This window comes from Halichoerus grypus, chromosome 5, assembly GCF_964656455.1.
Source record: "Halichoerus grypus chromosome 5, mHalGry1.hap1.1, whole genome shotgun sequence".
Classification (NCBI taxonomy): Eukaryota; Metazoa; Chordata; class Mammalia; order Carnivora; family Phocidae; genus Halichoerus; species Halichoerus grypus.
In genome coordinates, this window is record NC_135716.1 from 154,869,596 (window position 1) to 154,888,668 (window position 19,073).

Here is a 19,073-nt window from a genome sequence, read left to right on the forward strand (position 1 = left end):
GAGCGGGGCCCCGGCTGTCGCTCAGGGCTCGGCTGAGGGGCGGGGTCCAGGCTTGTGGAAAGCCAAAAAGGTGGTGCAAGCTTCCCGGGCATGCGCTGCCTAGCTTGGGAGGCGGGGCTCCACTCAGGGGCGGGACGGGAAGGGGTGGGCGGGACTCCTCGGGGGTGGGACTCCGGCCTCCGTGGCGGGTGGCTGGCGGTCCCGTCAGGTCGGAGGAGGCAATGGCTGCACGCGCTTTGAGGCTGCTGACCACACTGCTGGCCGTCGCCGCCGCTGCCTCCCAGGCCGAGGTCGAGTCCGAGGCGGGATGGGACATGGCGGCGCCTGATCTGCTCTTCGCAGAGGGGACCGCTGCCTACGCGCGCAGGGACTGGGCGGGGGTTGTACTGAGCATGGAGCGGGCGCTGCGCTCGCGGGCCGCCCTGCGCGCCCTCCGCCTGCGCTGCCGCACCCGCTGTGCCGCCGACCTCCCGTGGGAGCTGGACCCCGACTCGTCCCCGAGCCTGGCACAGGCCTCGGGCGCCGCCGCCCTGCACGACCTGCGCTTCTTTGGGGGCCTGCTGCGCCGCGCCGCCTGCCTGCGCCGCTGCCTCGGGCCGCCGGCCTCCCACTCGCTCAGCGAGGAGCTGGAGTTGGAGTTCCGCAAGCGGAGCCCCTACAACTACCTGCAAGTCGCCTACTTCAAGGTGCAGACCTGCCCGGGCCCGGGCGGCAGGGATCCTTCTGGGCGTGGTTGCAGATGAGCCGGGCGAACTTGGGGGGCCGGGAAAGTGTCCGCGGAGAGGGAACGTAGCCTCCTGGCCGGGGAGCTCTCCTCGGACCCAGGGAGAGCAGGGACCCTGCCGGGAGACCTGCTTCGCCCGGCTCGCATAAGCAGATGGTAACCCCAAAGGTCCAGCCTGGGGTTAAGGCACGGACTAAGCAAAACTTGGCCTTGTGTTCCCCGGGAGCCTTCCCAAAGGGAACTAAAGCGGCAGCTTGGGTTTCTCTTCCAGATTTCATTGTAAGTGCCCGAGTGAGAAGCTAGGACCTTTCTACAATATCTTCCTTCCGGTTCGCTGTTCAGTGATGCTTTTCCTGCTGCCCGAGTCCAGCAGCTCTCTTTCAGGACGTGAGGTTGCCACGTCGCCAGTAGGGGCTGTCTAACCCCTCCCTGTAGCGGGACCCTCTGGCTATTGTCAGGTTTTCAAAGAAAATGAGTATTTTTAGGAATTCCAGAGTGGCTTAAGTCCAAGTGCATACATGGATTTGGAGTGCCCCTGACTTGCATGATGATGATGATGATGATGATGATGATGATGATAGCCAGCACATACTTCTAGGCACTATTTTAAGTACTTTGTGTTTATTGGTTTATTTGCCCAGATCCTGTCAATGTCCTGTAAGGTAAGTGCTATTATTAGGCCCATTTTATTGGGGGAAAAGAAAGAAGGAGCTGTGTTGCATATTGTCACATCCATAGTTTAACAGACCTTCGGTTTCACCTAAAGAGAGACTTAGGGAACCGTGGGGACCACGGACTTCCACCTCTCCACAAGCATTTTGCTTACACAGTTTGCTTACATTCCTCCTTGTTACTTGGAAAAGTACTGTATTTGAAACCAAAATAAGTGGGTCATGTCTTTGGTCATGTCACTTAACAGCACACTCTCAGATTCTTTGACTAACGTTTCCTGAATACCTGCTACATTCCAGTTCTTGTACAGGTCATTAAAATACTTGACTTTATATTGTTTTGTTTTACATCATTTCCCTAGTGAAAATCACTATAGAAGAGGCTCCTAAAAGGGTGTGTACATAGGGCTGTGGGAGCACAAAGGAGGGAGGATCTAGCTTCCTCTCAGAGAAACGAGGGAGACTGAAAGAAGAGATGACAATTGAAGTCGGTCCTAAATATCACTAGAGGAGAGAAAGGATGGCCATTCCAGATAGAGCGAGGCCAGACTGGGAAGAGAGTTCCGCAGGCTTCAGGAGCCAGTGTCAGAATCAGGTTTTAGAATGCTAATTCTGGAATGTGGAATAAGCCTTGGGAGAAGGAGAAAGTGGTGGCAGGGCTAACCATTAGGAGATGAGTTGGTGGGACGCCTGGGTGGCTCAGTTGGTTAAGCAGCTGCCTTCGGCTCAGGTCGTGATCCCCAGGTCCTGGGATGGAGTTCCATATCCGGCTCTCCGCTCAGCGGGGAGCCTGCTTCTTCTGCCTGCCGCTCCCCCTGCTTGAGCTCGCTCTCTCTCTGACAAATAAATGGATAAAATCTTAAAAAAAAAAAGATGAGTTGGTGGTCCACTTGAGAGAAGGAAATTAGGTGCCTAGGTGCTTAGGGAGTAAAGAAGGACTGGGGTGGAGAGAGAAGGTGGCAGGGCAGGAGAATAAATCCATGAAAGGGACAGACTTGTGAGAATTTCTAATTGTACAGTTAACAAAACAGGTGCAGAGGATTATTGACTTTGGGTCACCTAGCTATTTTAGGGTTAGAGCCAGGGCTGACTTCTTGTTTAGCATGCATTTACTAGGACTGATGAAAAGAGGAAAAGGAAAAAATTCTTAGCGTGTTAATAATACCAGCTAACATTTATTAAGCACTTAGTGTGTGCCCAGCACCAGGTGTTAGAAGCCGCATGTATACCAGCTTGTTTTAACATTACCAACAAGACTGTGAAACAGTGAGTGCTATCTCCAGGTGGCAGATTAGGGAACTCAAATAGTAAACTTTAAGTGTCTGAAGCCCCAGCAAGTGACTAATTAAACCTAGCTTTGTCACAGGTCTGTCTGTCACTTAAGCCGTGTTAATCATTAGATCATCAGTGATTTATTTTGGCTTCTACATAAGAACCTGTGTGACGTTGATATGCTTGAGTCCATTGCTTTGGGCATTATTGTGGCATTTGGCACATTTTTTTTCTTCTCAGATTTCATAACCACTTGTTTTAACCTCATGAGCCCTGGGCTTTGAGTCAGAAGACGCCATATCCAGATTTTGTATAAGACCTTAGGATTTTTCCGTCACCCATCTTTTCCTTGAATGTGTCAAAAACACTTGATTATATTTTTTGAGGAAAAAAAAAGTATCTTCTAGGGAAATCCTTAGGCACAGTGTAATCATTAACTGCTCTTTCTCCCCTACTACTAAATTCTTGAAGCCTTAGACTTTTTTCAGCTCAGTTGCCACTTCTGAATCTTGAGAATATATTATTTGGGCAGTCAGTCTTCCATAGCATTCCTCCCAACAATATGACCTTTGTTTAAAAATAGAATGTTTACACTGTTGAAGGTTTACCTCCTATGATTTGGGGAATTGCAAAGCCTGATTTGGGAAGTGGCTGAAATTCTGCCCAGGGCCCTGTGCTCCTGATTTCTGGTATGTAGTTCCTGCAATGGGTGTGTTTTCTGGGGCTGGCGAAGTCTGGCGCAAACTGTGGAGTGGAAGGCTCAGGAAGGCTGGGATTTCCTGTTTACTGTGGACTGCCCATTTGGACACAAACCTTCAGGGTTTGGAGGTGAGGATTATGTTCTTGTGCCTTATTCTTAGATCAACAAGTTGGAGAAAGCCGTAGCAGCAGCACACACCTTCTTCGTGGGCAATCCTGAACACGTGGAGATGCGGCAGAACCTAGACTATTACCAAACCATGTCTGGAGTGAAGGAAGCCGACTTCAAGGATCTTGAGGCCAAACCCCATATGGTGAAAAAAACTTTGTCTCCCCCATTCTCTCTTTTTATTAAAGTGATATTTACTAGGCTTGTTTTCTGATTACAGAAGTAGTAGACATTCATTGTACAACACTATAGAAAAATGCAGATAAGTATAAAACAGAAAGTGATCATCTATAATACTGCCACCTTAAGGAAACCAGTAGTTCATATTTTGGCCTAGTTTTTGTTTAAAGATTTTATTTATTTATTTGTCAGAGAGGTAGACAGAGGGAGAAGCAGGCTCCCCGCTGAGTAAGGAACCCAATGCGGGACTTGATCCCAGGACCCCGGGATCATGACCTGAGCCGAAGGCAGATGCTTAACCGACTGAGCCACCCAGGTGTCCCTATTTTGGCCTATTTTTAAAACTCTTCTAGATCTTAATTTTTTTCCCCTAACTTGGTGTCATATTGTGTATGTATTTTTCATCATCCTTTTTGAACTAACACTGTATCATGAGCCTTCTGTCATGTCTTGATTTTCTTTGAAAATACAATTTTTAGTGGCTGCATGATAGTCCATTTTATGCATAATTGTATTAATGTACTGTGTAGGTTTTTGCTTTCACTACTGTAAGTGGTACAGTGTTCCTCGATGTTCTTATTCTTTTTTTTTTTTTTTTTAGATTTTTATTTATTTATTTGACAGAGAGAGACACAGCGAGAGAGGGAACACAAGCAGGGGGAGTGGGAGAAGGAGAAGCAGGCTTCCTGCTGAGCAGAGAGCCCAATGCAGGGCTAGATCCCAGGACCCTGGGATCATGACCTGAGCCGAAGGCAGACGCCTAACAACTGAGCCACCCAGGCGCCCCATCGATGTTCTTATTCTGTTTGTTTAGGAGAAGTCTGTGTCCCATGAGAGATACTGTCTGTGATGATACAGCATTTTATAAAGAGCTTATGTTCTCGTAAGTTTTCATAGTTTAGAAATAGAGATATTAGAAACAATATCAAAATGACTTTTAAAAGTGAATTGTGTAAGGACGCCTGGGTGGTTCAGTCCATTAAGCGCCAGACTCTTGATCTTAGCTCAGGTCTTGATCTCAGGGTCCTGAGTTCAGGCCCCTGTTGGGCTCCATGATGGAGGTGACAACTACTTAAAAAAAAAAATGTAGATTGTGTACATCTAGTACATTACACAATCACACAGGTTTGGTGGAGTTTTTTTGTTTGTTTTTTAGTAATTCTATGACAAACGGAAATGGTTATTCACAAGAATGGATGCTGTGTCCCACAGATGGCAAACCCCATTCTGTAATCAACGGCAGCCCTAACTCCCCCTTATGCTGGAAGGATTGCTCCCATCAGCACAGACCTAATTCTAGCATCTAAGAGTTCTTTTTAATTAAACTTTTATTTTGAACGCTATTATCCCTACAGAAGTGCAAGAAAATTATAATGAACTCCCGTGTATCTTTTATCTAGATGGAGTTTAATGCTTTTGGGTTTCCAAAGAAACCTGTGGAGACCATTTACAGGAGGCCTTCACTAGGTAGCGGGCACCCTTTTCCGTCCCTAACCTGAGACAGGCCGTGAGGACGCAGGTGCAGGTGGCGGGGGGAGCGCGGGCCCAGGGCTGTGTGCGGCCCGCAGTTGAGTCCCCCTTCCTCCCAGTAGCACGAGTTCCGGCTGGGAGTGCGGCTCTACTCGGAGGAGCAGCCGCACGAAGCCGTGGCCCACCTGGAGGCGGCGCTGCGAGAGTACCTGGTGGCGGACGCGGAGTGCCGCGCCCTGTGCGAGGGGCCCTACGACTATGACGGCTACAACTACCTGGAGTACAACGCCGACCTCTTCCAGGCCATCGCAGGTGCGCGGCCGCGAGCCTCCCGCACGCGCGCCCGACCCGCCCCCGCGCCCCCCTGCCCACACCGAGGCCCTCGCCAGCTGCCCAGGGCTCCCGGGCCACGTGCGGACAGTCCCCGCTGCTCGCCGTCTTCCGCCTCAGACCTAAATGTAGTACATCTCGGAATCGGCCTGAAAATTCCTTGCACTTGAATTTGTTCCTCTTCCCAGAATTCGCATCCTGAAGATCCACCTGATGGTTATTCCCCGTCTTTGATTCCTTTCAGATCATTACATCCAGGTCCTCAGCTGTAAGCAGAACTGCGTCACGGAGCTGGCTTCCCACCCAAGTCGAGAGAAGCCCTTTGAAGACTTCCTTCCATCACATTATAATTATCTGCAGTTCGCCTACTATAACAGTAAGGCTTGCTTTCTTCCTTCTCTGCCGCTTTTCAGCAGGAAGCCAAAAGCAAGGGAGGCAGGGATGATGGCCACTGCACGTTGGCATCTTTGGCTTCTCACTGTGACCTGGGACTCCGGGAGGCACCGTGCCGGGTGACCCCTGCCTGCTTTGTGACAAGCCACTGGCCCCAGAAGCCGATGCTAGTAACCCAAAAAGCTGGGAGACGGAGACCTAGGACCTCTCTCTCGTCCCTATCTACACTTAGAGAATAGTGTAGATAATCTGACTCTGAATCCGAGTTCAGTTAGAGCAAAGGCAAGGGTGTACTACCGTTTAAACCAGCTCACGGGACATTTTCCAGCCCTTCGTCGTGCAATAGTGCGGATGCTCTGGGTGGTGCAGGGTGGTGGGCTGCCAGTATCCAAACCGGCAACAAGTCAGCAGGTCCTCATCGCATTCCTACTGTGTGCTAAGCATCACCGCATATTCCAGAGTGTGAGGTGTTTATCGTTGTGCTGAGACCAACACATGCGAACGAACACCGCTCCTCTGGGGAAGAGGCCACCTGCTGTTGTGGTGTCCCCATCTTCTGAAAATCTGCGGGGAGAAGAAGACAGGAAGATGGGACTCTTCCTAAAATTGGTCTAATATGAGGGCCAGTGTTTAACTGACTTGTGAAATTATAAAGATGTGGGCGTTCAGTAGTAGGCAGGCCTGAGGACCCGGAGCCCCTTGCATCAGTTCTGCATTCTGTGTTTGCGTAAATTCGATTCTTCTCATTCTTCTAGAACTTCTCCCTCAGGTCAGGCAGCTGTGGTAGGTAGCAGGGCCACCTTGCCGTGTCATCACCGCCTCAGGCTGTGCTGAGACTCAAGACCAGTGGTTCCTGGTGCCCAGGATTGGACCCTCTCTTCTCAGGCATTTCTTTTTTGCTTTGCAGTTGGGAATTATACGCAGGCTATCGAATGTGCCAAGACCTATCTCCTCTTCTTCCCCAACGATGAGGTGATGAACCAGAATCTGGCCTACTATACAGCCATGCTTGGAGAAGAACCAGCCAGATCCATTGGTCCCCGTGAGGTGAGAGACTTGTGTCAGTTAGAGGGCAGAAGAGTGGCCGGGGGGTGGGGTGGGGGTGGGGGCAGAAGGGTCTGGTAGTGCTCGGGCAGCGGCCGGGAGCGGGGGGGCCTGGGCCGGGCATGAGTACACTGACGCACTTGTCACTCAAGAACCAGGGAGCAGCCTTACTCCGCACCATCGGGGCCCAGAAGTCTGCCGTCTGAGTCATAAAAGAAAAGCAGAACCGCAACACAGGCTCCCCTTTTCCCCTTTCTTGGCACCTCTGCTTTGAGATTTGCTGTCATTTGGCCAAGATCTATCATTTTTTACTTCCTGCTAAATTCTTTTTTCGCTCACCTGTTTTCTTCCTGTTTCCTCCCTGTCCCTTCTCTGAGCTCTCCCTCCCTCAGCATCACTCCCAACTCAACTCCCAAGCAGACACAATGACCAAAGTGAAAAACATTGACGTGTTGACAGTGGTTATTTCTAGGTGGTGGAATATGGGTGATTTTTTTGTATCTTGCCCATTTATGTTTTCTAAATTCCCTTCAGTGGAATTACAAGTTATTTTTTGTAGTTAAAAACATGAAAAGTTCTTTTTTTAACTCAGTGAAGTACAATACTATGAACCTCGGTATTTGTACATACGCCTTTCACAGACCCTAGACCCTCTCCTTCTTGAGCCCAGAATGGTGAGTTGGATTTGAAGTCACTGGTCTGGGCTCCTGCGCTTACAAGGATGTGTGATTTTCTGCATGTCGTCGTGTGGGATCTCAGACACCCTGCACTGCCCCTCTGAGTCTCCGTTTCTCCCTCTATAGAACGCGATTATGGTTCTTACTCTTTCTTCAACACAAGATGAGCGCGAGAGGCAAATGAAATACCGAGTAGAAATGCACTTTGTAAGCCAGCAGGCGTGGTACGAGTGTGTCCCAAGAGTTGGGTGGACAGGCAGCATCCCAGGGGTCTTTCTGATGGTAGACAAGTAGCCAGCGGCCGGCTTCCTCACCTCTGACCTCAGCCACCTCCTGGAACAGGGGGTGGGTGGCCTATCATGGCTGCAGTGATCCCTGACTTCAGAACAGGAGACTAGGAATGAGAGGAAGGCGAGCCTCAGTCACCCGTGTCCTGCAGGCTCCTCCCAAGCCCTACCTACCTTCTATGTAAAAATGTAACTTTGGACCCGTTTTTCATTTTATTGGAGGAAAAATATGGTAAATAGCATTACTCTAGAGGCAGCTCATTTGTTTATGCGACAAATATTTGGGACAAATAAGGGTGTAAGAGCCCGCGCACTCCCTTGCCGCTGGTGGGATTGTGAATTGGACCGTTCGTTTAACCGGCAGTTCTGCCCCCGGAGATGGGCCGCGCAGCCGTGTCGCACGAGGATGCGAAGACAGACGCACCCGGACACGCGTCAGAACCTTCCTGCTAAAAGCAACCACCCGAACCAAGCTAAATGCCATCCATTGGGGAACTGGCTTAAATGAATCATGGTAGATGCATTCAGTGGTATGCGAGACAACTATTCTATTGCGTGAGTGGGTTACTACCCAGCGGTGTGAGATGGTCTCCATGATATTGTTGTAGGTAAAGGAAAAAAAAAAAAGATCTAGAACTGTATGTTCTATCCTATTTATGTTTTTTAAAATACATATGTACTTTTTAAGTCGTCAACTTTGTGGACAGATTGACAAGAAACTGTTCATCAGCTTACCCCTGAGGCACCGGCCTACAGGGCAGGGGTGGGGAGGGAGACCTGTTTCTAGTTATGCCTGTTGATACTTTGTGGATCTCTTCTAGCTATAGGTGCATTACCTTCCTGTCTTTTTGAATGCCATCTAAAGCATACCTCAGGGACTGACGATATAGAAGGGTATATAAGCCAAAACTTAGAGAATAGTGTAGTAAATTCTAAGAGTGGCCATGGATGCAAGCTGGAGTGGAGGAAGGAAGTAATTGACTGACTGGCAAGCCACGGGAGGCTTTTCAAGAGGAAGTGCTGTTGACATTTGGTTTTAAAAGCCTTCAGGAGGTGAATGAGGCAAGGGAAGGCCTGTGAGATGGAGGACAGCATGTGCACACAACCCGGACAATTGTCCCACATGCATGCAAGGTGATACGAGGAGTTACAGGAGATGAAGGCTGGGAGGGTCAGATTCGGAAGGGTCTTGAGTGCCCTGCCAGGACCTTGGCCTCTGTCCCACAAGGCAGACAGTGGTGGGCGCTCGAAGGGTTTTAAGCAGTAGCCCAGGCAGCTGTGCAAGGCTCAGAACGGGAAAGAGCTGGAAGCAGGAGACCAGTACAGGGCTACTGTGGCGGTGCAGAGGGGAGCTGCGGGGCCGGGGGAGACGCTGGCTGGAGGAGGGAACTGGCTAGATGGAGTAGGAGGTGGCATTGGCAGAATGGTGGGGGGTTCACTCCTCCCTCTGCATGTCTAATTAGACACAAGTTTCCCGCTTGGGAGACGCAGGCATGGTGCTGCCCACCTAGCTCAGGAGCGCACAGGGGAGCGGGATGCTTTCCTCACACATCTGCCCTGCCTGTACTCCAGCCCCAGGGGGCTAAGCTTTCCTCTGTTCGCCGAGAGAAGGACGTAGAGGATGAGGCAGCAGTCGACTTCCCGGTGTGGTGGTTGTGGAGCTTACCATTGAGGGTAGCCACCCTTCGCGTGTGGGGGGCATTTAGTCTGCAAAATTCCTCCATAGCTTTTATTTTTATTTCATTCGATTCTCATAACAACCTGCCGGGGTGGGGCTACCAGCCTGCCCTGAAGGGAAAAACCCAGGTTCTTCCTTCCTAGCTCTGGAACCCTGAGTCTCTCCTCGCCTGTGAGGACGTTACCTTGTAGTTGTCCTGTCTGGCCACCAGGTGGCGACAGACTGCATTTGCGATGGCACTTCTTCGGGTCTCTTTGTCTTGCTGAGTGAAGACCCTCCCAATCCCCCACTTTATGGTCATATTAGTGAGTTTGGGGCAGAGAGGGAAAATAAACCACTTTTAACTAGAACCCTCCTTCGGGAAAGAAAGTAACTTGCATTTGTTGAGGGCTGCCCCAGTCCACACGCTGTGTGGTTCAGCCCCCATCATCTCATTTAATCCCCACAGTGGCCGTGGTAGGGGGCGCTATTCTCCCATTTTAGAGATGAGAACATTCGGGCTCCGAGAGATGGGCTAGCTCGCCCCGTGGCCTGTGGCTGAGGGTGGCAGCCCGGGTCCCTCCCTGCGTTGTCTCAGCGCTGGCGCAGTTCCCAGCTCCTTGCTCCTACTCCATGAATCAGTGCCGAGCGAATAAACGTAGGCGTGGGATTTGCTTCCTAGCAGCCTCAGGGCCGCGGGAGAGGGTTTAACGAGAGAACGCTCCGAGCGTGGTGTCTAGCACTTGGTGAATCACTTAAACTCCTTAGGAGAAATTTCCATCTCCCTGTTGGGTAAATATGCTAGATGATGTAGGACTCATTGAGGTCTTGCTAACATTTTCCTTACTGCCTTCATCTTTAATTGCAACTGATGATGTCTTCTTTCTCTTTTCTTTCCTCCTCCTGCTGCTTGGAGACTAGCAGGGCACCTAGGGAGAGAGGTGGCCCCAGAAGGTACTTAGTCTCCCAGCCCTGGGTAAGCCCTCCCTGCGAGCACGTGTGGGAAGGGCCAGAGGGCCCGAACCAGCTGCTGCAGCTGCAGCCGCCCAGCTCCAGGAGGGATCCATCCAGTCTGTTCAGAGTCTCAGGGGAGGCAGGGGGCCTAAGGAAAAAGCTCCTGGCCTTTAGGGTTTGAATGTCGGTCCCTGCTCCCTTTCCTGTAGTGTCAGCTTAAACAAGCCGCCTATCCCCCCTGCACCTCAGTGTCTCCATCTATAAAACGAGGAGCACAGTGTCAACGTCAGAGGTGGCTGTGAAGGTCAAATGAATAACACATGGGTCACCCAACATCTAGGTCTCCTGCCTCCGCGTCGAACCCCTACGGAAGTCAAGAAGGAACTCTCCTTCTTTGAGGAATATTTCCACATCTCCTGAGAATCCTCAGATTTCCTGTCTCAGAGATTAACGGGGGGCACGGGGGGGGCGGGTGTTATGTCACCCTCAGCGGAAGCAACCCTTAGCACAGGGGTGAAGCTGCTGTCCCAGACGGGAGAACAGGCACAGTAGTGGTGGTGGGAGAGGAAGCTCAGATCACACTGGGAGCAACAGCATGGAATGTGGGGTTGGGGGCCCCCCGAGAGTTAACAGGGCTGAATTCCAGGGCATTCCTTCGACTTTGTTTCCTCAGAGTGCCCGGGAGTACCGACAGCGCAGCCTGCTCGAGAAAGAACTGCTCTTCTTCGCCTACGATGTCTTCGGAATTCCCTTTGTGGATCCGGTGAGCCCGGATGCGGGAGTCGGGGAGGCCGGCTGGCTGTGTGACTCTGTTTGGGGGCTGGAGCCAGACACGGGATCTGTGAAAGCCGTGGACGAGAGACAGAGGAAGACAAAGGGGAATTCTGGGCAGCCAGAGGTGACTCTGGTTTGGAGACTCACTTGATCTCCTGCAAGGAGGCAGCTGGATTCTCCCGGAGGCCCGAGTCTGTGCAGAGACCCGGAAGATGAAGCGGGTCACCCTACAGCGTTGATTTTTCTCCTGATCTGCTTTTAGGATTCATGGACTCCAGAAGAGGTGATTCCCAAAAGATTGCAAGAGAAACAAAAGTGAGGACCCTGAAGAGACTGCATGACTGGAGCGGCCTGATAAGCACTTGAGGCTTCCTGAGCCCAGGCAGATGTGCACTCCTGGAAGTGGAGGGTGGTGGGGCTGGTCCAGGCTGGGAAGCTGGGGTGGGAGCCAGGGTGGCCCCCGGAACACAGTCCTTAGAGCAGCTGTGCGCACAGGTCCGAACGGGAAACAGCCGTCCGCATCTCCCAGGAGATCGGAAACCTTATGAAGGAGATTGAGACCCTGGTGGAGGAGAAGACCAAGGAGTCGCTGGATGTGAGCCGGCTGACGCGGGAAGGTAAGAGGACAGTGCTCCGGCCTCTGGCTGTCGTGGAGGCAGCAAGGCAGGCGTCCCCGCGCTAGCTGGCCGGCCCCGGGACCGGGCCTAGACTCACCGGGACTTCCACCCGGAGAAGGCCTTCAGGGAAGTATGACTCCTGGGTCACAGCAACGCTAGTTAAGCTCACTGCAGTCAGTGTTTATAGCGCAAACCTCATCCGGTCTCCCCACTTCCATCATGCATCCTGCTACCAAGCCTCCAAATCTGAGGTCTCTTCCCCCCTGCTCCGCCCCCTCCAAGCTGTGCTGACACTGCTTTTCCTCGCCTCTCTCCCCAGGCCTCTCCTCTTCCCATTGCTGCAGGCCCCCTGCACCTGCTGTGTGCACTCCTGTCCCTCCTCGATCTGTGCTTCCCCTACCCCTGCAGTGGCTAGACCGGGCTTCCAAACAAGCAGACCCTACCCCTACCCGCCCTGCCTGCTGCTCGAACCACCTGCTTCTACCTTCTGTTCGTGTGCCCTGGGCTGCTTCTGTTCCTTGGGCCCGTCTGCCCCCGTGGCTGTGCTCATGCCTGTCCCTCCTCCCGGTACCCTCCCATCGCCTCTGCCCACGAAGCCTTAATCTCCCTGTCCTGGGGACCCTCTCCCTTTTTGTTTGGAACTTTCACGGCAGCTTTCTTTTTGCTTGCACCAAGTCTGCCCATTTGCATCGTTGCTGGGAGAGGGGCCGTCTTCAGGTGTGAGACCCTCGCCTCACACGCGGGGCCTGGCACACACGGGGCCTTCAGTGAGTCGCCTTCAGTAGGTCCCCAGCACGGAGGGACACCAGGAGAAATAGAAGAGAAGGTTAGCCTTTGCTCTACAGTTGCTTAAATGAAAAGTGGGTGATTTCACAAGAAGAGCACGTGGAAAGAATTTGTCCCGCATTCCTTGGTTTTCAGGCAGCTTTCACTCTGTGGTTTCTCTTCTGTGGGGGAGGCTGGCTGGGCAAATTGAGGTCCTCGTTGGAAATAAATGCTGCTGGTGCCTGGTGCGATGGCAGCGAAGATTCTGAGCCTTTCCTGTGTGCCCGGTAGTGTGCTGAGCTTTTAACTCGCCTTGTTGCTCTTTACATCAAGCAAGCACCAATCTCAGGAGGTAGATGCTCTCTTACAGATGAGGAAATGAAAGCTCAGGGAGGTTAAGTAACTTGCTGAGGTCACACAGCTAATAGGTGGAGGATTCAGGAGTTAGACCCCCTTCTTTTTGATTCTGGAGCTCAGGGTTTGAAGAATCTGTTGGCGATGTTTCCTCAACAACTGGCGAAGGCCCAGAGCCAAGAACTGTTTGGAAGAGGAGCTAGGACTAGGGCCTGGCGCTCCCGTCTTGTCAGCTCCAGGTGATATCCTCTGAGCCATTTGCCACCTTTGGAAGTGGCCGGATAGGAGGTTTCTCTGGTGCCCTGGAAACAACTGGAATTTCTATTCCCGTCCGATGGAGAGTGTCTGGACAGAGCTGCCGCTGGACTCAGCTCAGTCTTGCCGTTGCTTTGCAGGTGGCCCCCTGCTCTATGAAGGCATCAGTCTCACCATGAACTCCAAAGTCTTGAACGGTTCGCAGAGGGTGGTGATGGACGGCGTAATCTCCGCTGACGAGTGCCGGGAGCTGCAGAGACTGACCAACGTAAGGGAAACCCCGTGACCACGCCTCCCCGCTGAGCTCGCCTGCCCCTCGCTGCACACTGGCGACCGCCTCTTCGCGGACCCTCGGCTGCCCCGGCTAAGCCCCCCTGTGTTTTGGGCCTTGCAGGCAGCAGCGACCTCGGGAGATGGCTACCGGGGTCAGACCTCCCCACACACGCCCAGTGAAAAGTTCTATGGCGTCACGGTCTTCAAAGCCCTCAAGGTAGAATCAGTACTCAGCATTCTAGAGTGTGGGGAACGGGAGAGGGGAGGCTCAGGCCGTGGGGGGTAGTGGGGGGTGGGAAAGGTGAAGGTGTCTGCCTGTCGGATTCCAGAGGCCACTGGAAGGAGGAGGAATTAAGTTGAGGAGGTTGACTTTTGCGTCCTGGCTGGTGAAGCAAGTGTGATCAAAGTGAGGCAGGCGAGACAAGACTGGTGGCCAGAGCTGGGAGAGTGCTTTCTGTCCACAGAGAGAAGCGTGGAGGAGGGGCAGGTGTAACACGGGAGCGCTGTCGCGCGTGGGAGCAGAGCAGGGGGGCCCGATGCCTCAGTGGGCTCTGTTGGCCCGCAGCCGGGCGTTCAGGGCAGCTGACTGCTGGTCTCCTTGGCAGCTGGGACAGGAAGGGAAAGTCCCCCTGCAGAGCGCCCACCTGTACTACAACGTGACCGAGAAGGTGCGGCGCGTCATGGAGTCCTACTTCCGCCTGGACACCCCCCTCTACTTCTCCTACTCCCACCTGGTGTGCCGCACCGCCATCGAAGGTGGGCCTTCTCCATCCCTGCTGAGCACACGCTGTGGCCTGGCACGGGTGCTGAGGACACAGGAAGGAACAGGATACGGTCCTTTTCATCCTAGCCGGGGAACCAACACAAAATGGGGCAACCCCGTGCGATCAGTGCAGCGGAGGGAGTTCCAGTCAGTCCACCAGGGAGTCAGGAGGACTTCCTAGAGGAGGTGGTGACAGTTGTGCAGGATGAATAGGAGTGGTGGAGTGCCCGGGTGATGAGAGCATGTTCGAGCCAGAAAGAACAGCACGCACAAAGAAGTGCAGGCATTGGGCAGCCTGGTGGGGGGGACTAAGAAAGTGGCCATTTCTGGGGCGTGGGGTTGAAGGGGGAGCAGTCAGATAAGTCAGATAAGGCTTGGGCAGGCTTTCAGAAGCCACACTACGGAGAGCTACATTCAGGAGTTTGTTTTCATCCCGTAGGCCACTGGGTCTCAGCAACGCTCCTGGGCTTCCAGGCATGTAGGTCAGTCGTGAGCGATGTTGCAAGTTCTGTCACAAACTGTTCGGTACCAAATCCATGAGAGACGGACTTTTACAAGTCAGAGCAGATGCGAGGTCCCTCGTCGTCCGCTCTCGCTCTCCTGCATTCCCTTTGCTGTCCTGAGGAGGGATGAGGCGTGGCCAGTGCCCGGGGTCACACGTGGCCCACAGCCCGATCAGTCATGCCGTCGCCTTCGGAGGCCCCGGCACTGATGCGCCACTAGGTGGTAGAGATGAGAGGGCTTCCCCGCCCCCCAGAAGGTCCGGAGTGCTCTCACACTCTGGACACGCCCAGAGGAATGCGTCAAACACAGCCGTATGTGCCGTGGCCTCTCAAGGTGGGGGCCGGGCAGCGGGAAGCTGGGAAGAGTCCTCAAACGCGAAGGACTTGGTGAGACCTTTGTCTTCACGAGGTTAGCTTTGCCGCTTTGTGGCGAGAGATTTGGAGAACGTGGATCAAACCAGAGGGCGGGAAGCTGGTCAGCAGCGACCGGGTGGGCAAGGACAAAGGCCCACCTGGCCAGTGGCGGTGGGAGTAAGAGAGGAGAGGACAGGTGAGGGAGACGGAGGAGGTGGAGGGACAGGGCGTGGCACCTGGCCGGACAGGTGGGGACAAATAGGGATCTACCGTGACCTGATGGTGCCACCAGCCTGCTCTGGGGGCGACAGTTCCATGTCATGAATGTGCTTGCCTAGCATTTTACAGTACGTGCCATCGGTGCCCTTTCACGGCCTTCCTCCTGCGTGGCTTCTCCCCCTGCGGAGCCCTGCGGAAGCTAACTGCTTACCTTCTTTGCTCCTGTCTGGTCCCCTCCGTGCCGTCCTCATCTCGTCTCCCGCTGCAGAGCGAGGCTCACTGTGCCCTGCATCCTGCCACCCTCCTGACTCCTCATTTTCATCTCCCGGGGGATTCCTGTTTTGTAAATTCGAGCCAGAAAGCTGGGGTCGTGCCGCTGAGCCCAGAACCTGCCCTTGGTTAGAGCCTCCCAGCCCAGCTTGCTGCACCTGCTTGGCCCACCAAGAACCTTGCCGGGAAGCCTGCAGATTCGTCTGCCCCCCGGGCTGATGGCTTAGCCAGAGACCCCCTAGTTCACTGGCCATTCCCATAGACCCAGAGGCATTTTGGGAAGCACCCCCCATGCCAACAGGAGAGCTGCAGTGTCTCCTGAGGTGTCCCCACGCTAACGTGCGTTACCTCGGCCCCAGAGGCACAGGCCGAGAGGAAGGACAGTAGCCACCCAGTCCACGTGGACAACTGCATCCTGAATGCCGAGGCCCTCGTGTGCATCAAGGAGCCCCCTGCCTACACCTTCCGGGACTACAGGTGCCCGCCCTCCCTCTGAGGTCCCCAGTCCCCTGCGCCTTGCCCCGTCCCCAGCACACACACACACACACACACACACACACACAGGTGTGGGACCAGCTGTCCCCAGAATCCAGTCCCCTATCCCCACACCCTCTGGCCAGGCAGTCGGACAGAAAGGGAGTCATTCCCGTGTGGTGTGATGAGGAGGACAGTGGGTTCTCTGGAGTGAGGGCGGAGGGTGGGGAGGCTATCTTCCCATGGCGGGCCCCCTCCCGCTGCTGCTTGAGAGCCCCTGGAGATGTGGGAGCCGTGGGCTGTCGGGGGGACAGGAGGAGGCGGCCCATGGCGAGACCATGTCTGTCCTTCCCAGTGCCATCCTTTATCTAAATGGGGACTTCGATGGAGGAGCATTCTATTTCACTGAACTAGACGCCAAGACTGTGACGGTGAGCGTGCCCTCGTGCCTGTCCCTGGGGGCCAGAAACCCTCACAGTGCGGAGTGCCAGGGCTCCCCTCCTCAAACTGGGGGGCTCAGAGACATGTCGCTCACTCCTCTGACTGGCCACCTTTTCTCTCCAGACCCTAGTGATCCCGTGTCCCCTCTGAAGGCAGGTTACAGTGTCCTGTGTACCCCCCACTCTGTGTCTCCTTCAGGCAGAGGTGCAGCCCCAGTGCGGGAGGGCCGTGGGATTCTCTTCCGGCACTGAGAACCCGCACGGGGTGAAGGCTGTCACCAGAGGGCAGCGCTGCGCCATCGCCCTGTGGTTCACGTTGGACGCGCGGCACAGCGAGAGGGTGAGAGCGCCCGGTGGCACTGGGGTCTGCCCCTGGAAGGGCCCCGGTTCAGCGTCCCCCTTCCCAGTCTCCTTGCCGGCGGCTTAGACATGAGAGGGACACCAGGCCTGGCGTCCACAGAGACTCCTGGTCACATTGCCTTGTCCTCCCTGGCCCTTCTTCCGTACTTGTAAATGGGGCTCCGGGTTGGGGTGCCAAACTGGGGGGTGGTGCTGGCACTCGGTCGCGTGGCTGGGCAGCACTTCAGCTGTCTGCCCAGAGATGAGGACCTGCCGGGAAGCAGATGAGCTCAGAGGCCATGGAGGAAGAACCTGTTGCCTCCCAGCAGTAGCACCTGAGAGCAGGTGAGCGCCCGGTCCAGAGGCCTCCCTGAACAGGCAGCGGTCTGTCCTTGCAGGACCGGGTGCAGGCGGATGACCTGGTGAAGATGCTCTTCAGCCCAGAGGAGATGGACCTCTCCCAGGAGCAGCCCCAGGAAGCCCAGGAGGGGCCCCCCAAGCCTGTAGAGGAGTCTCTGTCTGGCAGTGAGTGGGGACACAAGGATGAGCTCTGACAGCGTCCGGCTCGCTGTGGAGGGGTGAGCGGACCCACCCTGAGGAACTGTGTCCACCGGGCGGCCCCGGGGGCTGCGGTCTGCCGCCCGGCGGGACCCTGCTCGCGGCCGTCCGCACGGTGCTACCGCTCTCGGAGTGGACATGGCGGGACGGCCCTCCTGCCTCCGGACCCGGCTGAGGGCTCAGGACGCAGGCCCGGAGCCGCCCCCGGGGGCCTGCTCAGGCAGCCGAGTGACAGCACTGCAGTATTTAAGTGTCTGTGTAGACAACCAAAGAATAAATGATTTGTGGTTTTTTTACCTGGGAGTGGGTTCAGAGAGTAGGAGTACGGCTACCTGCCTCCCGGGCTGGAGGCCGCTCCAGGGCGGCGTGAGGGGGCCTGGCGGGGGGGCCTCTGCGGCCTCTGCAGCCTCGGGCCGGACACCGAGCCCCTGGCCCCTCAGACCTGTCATCTGCGGAATGGGGATGCCGGTCCCCACTCTGCCCGCATTCTGGGTGGATTCGGTATCGGATGTGACAGCCCTTTGTAAACTGGAATGCTCTGGATGAATGGTGGGGATTATGACCAAGCCCCCGCCGGCAGCCAGCTCGGGCACATCGCCCCCACGTCAGCCGCATGCGTCCTGCTCTGCGGGCCGGCCTCGGAGGCCCTGGACCCCAGGAGAACACACACCTCTCAGAGACAGAAAGGGCACAGGTGAAGATTCTGCCCCTCTGGCCGCAAGCCCGTCTCCCCTTCCGGGCTTGAGATGCCGTGGGGTGCCGAGTTCGGGAACCCGCGCTCTGGTCCTCACTTATTCAGTCAGCCAGTAGCCGTTGGTTGAGTCCAGTGCTGCTGGGACCACGTGAGCCAACGAAACAAGTCCCTGCCGTCACAGAGCTGCTGTTTTAGTAGGGGCGACAGGTAACACACACGTGTGTGCGCGCGTGCGTGTCGGCCTTCGAGGTGGCCAAGGAAGCCGGTCAGGCCCTGAGGAGGGCCGAGCAGCACAGAGTGGGCAGGAAGGGGGACAGCCTGTGCAGTCGGGGTCTCGGGGCCTCGTCGGTCCCTGTGGGCACATGGGCCGTGCCTCAGTGAGACAGCAGAGGAGTGTCAGCCTCGGGGAAGGGTGTGTGTGCGGAGAAGGGGCTTTGGGGCAAGGGCGAGAAGAGGAGAGGCGAGGGAGGCTGCTGCGGTCCCCAGCGGGAGGGGAAGGTGGCATGGAATAGGGTGCTGGTAGGGGAGAGGGTGGAAGAGGGTAGGTTCCGGATCCATTTTTGAGGTAGAGCTGACAGGAGTTGCTGATGGGTCAGGTGGTGTGAGAAAAAGGAGCATCAGGAAGGCTTCCAGCCTCAGCAGTGGGAAGAAGGGAGCTGCCTGCCCTCTGGCAGAGGGACCACGGGGGGGATGGCGCTGGGCATGGACGCCGGGAGCCCAGTGTTGCGCGTGCTGTGCTTGAGTTCCAGGAGCCTGGAGCCTGTTAGGCCTCCAAGCAGAAATGTCAACTACACAGTCCGGTGTGTGGACAGGGAGTTCAGGGAGAGGAGGAGGGGGGAGCCATCACTTTGAGAGTCGTTGCTGGCTGTGGATGGTGTTCAAAGCCGGGAGACT

At 55.0% G+C, this 19,073-nt stretch overlaps 1 protein-coding gene across 4 annotated transcripts; it reads left to right on the plus strand.

The window, feature by feature from the left end:
• Nucleotides 1–171: 171 nt before the first annotated feature.
• Nucleotides 172–17,781, plus strand: P3H1 (prolyl 3-hydroxylase 1). 4 transcript variants are annotated; one of them, XM_078073286.1, is made up of 16 exons: nucleotides 172–686; nucleotides 1,366–1,386; nucleotides 3,528–3,680; nucleotides 5,308–5,497; nucleotides 5,760–5,891; nucleotides 6,816–6,955; nucleotides 11,201–11,290; nucleotides 11,564–11,616; nucleotides 11,797–11,918; nucleotides 13,433–13,560; nucleotides 13,687–13,782; nucleotides 14,171–14,321; nucleotides 16,034–16,151; nucleotides 16,504–16,579; nucleotides 16,788–16,928; nucleotides 17,326–17,781. In XM_078073286.1, exons 1-16 carry the CDS (start codon nucleotides 222–224, stop codon nucleotides 17,479–17,481), a joined length of 2,232 nt encoding a protein of 743 aa, XP_077929412.1. In that variant the 5' UTR covers nucleotides 172–221; the 3' UTR covers nucleotides 17,482–17,781. The 4 variants fall into 4 exon arrangements, 3 of the variants coding, with proteins under 3 accessions (XP_077929412.1, XP_035935097.1, XP_077929413.1); XM_036079204.2 differs by lacking the exon at nucleotides 1,366–1,386; XM_078073287.1 differs by lacking the exon at nucleotides 17,326–17,781 and having other exon boundaries at nucleotides 16,713–16,847.
• Nucleotides 17,782–19,073: the final 1,292 nt, after the last annotated feature.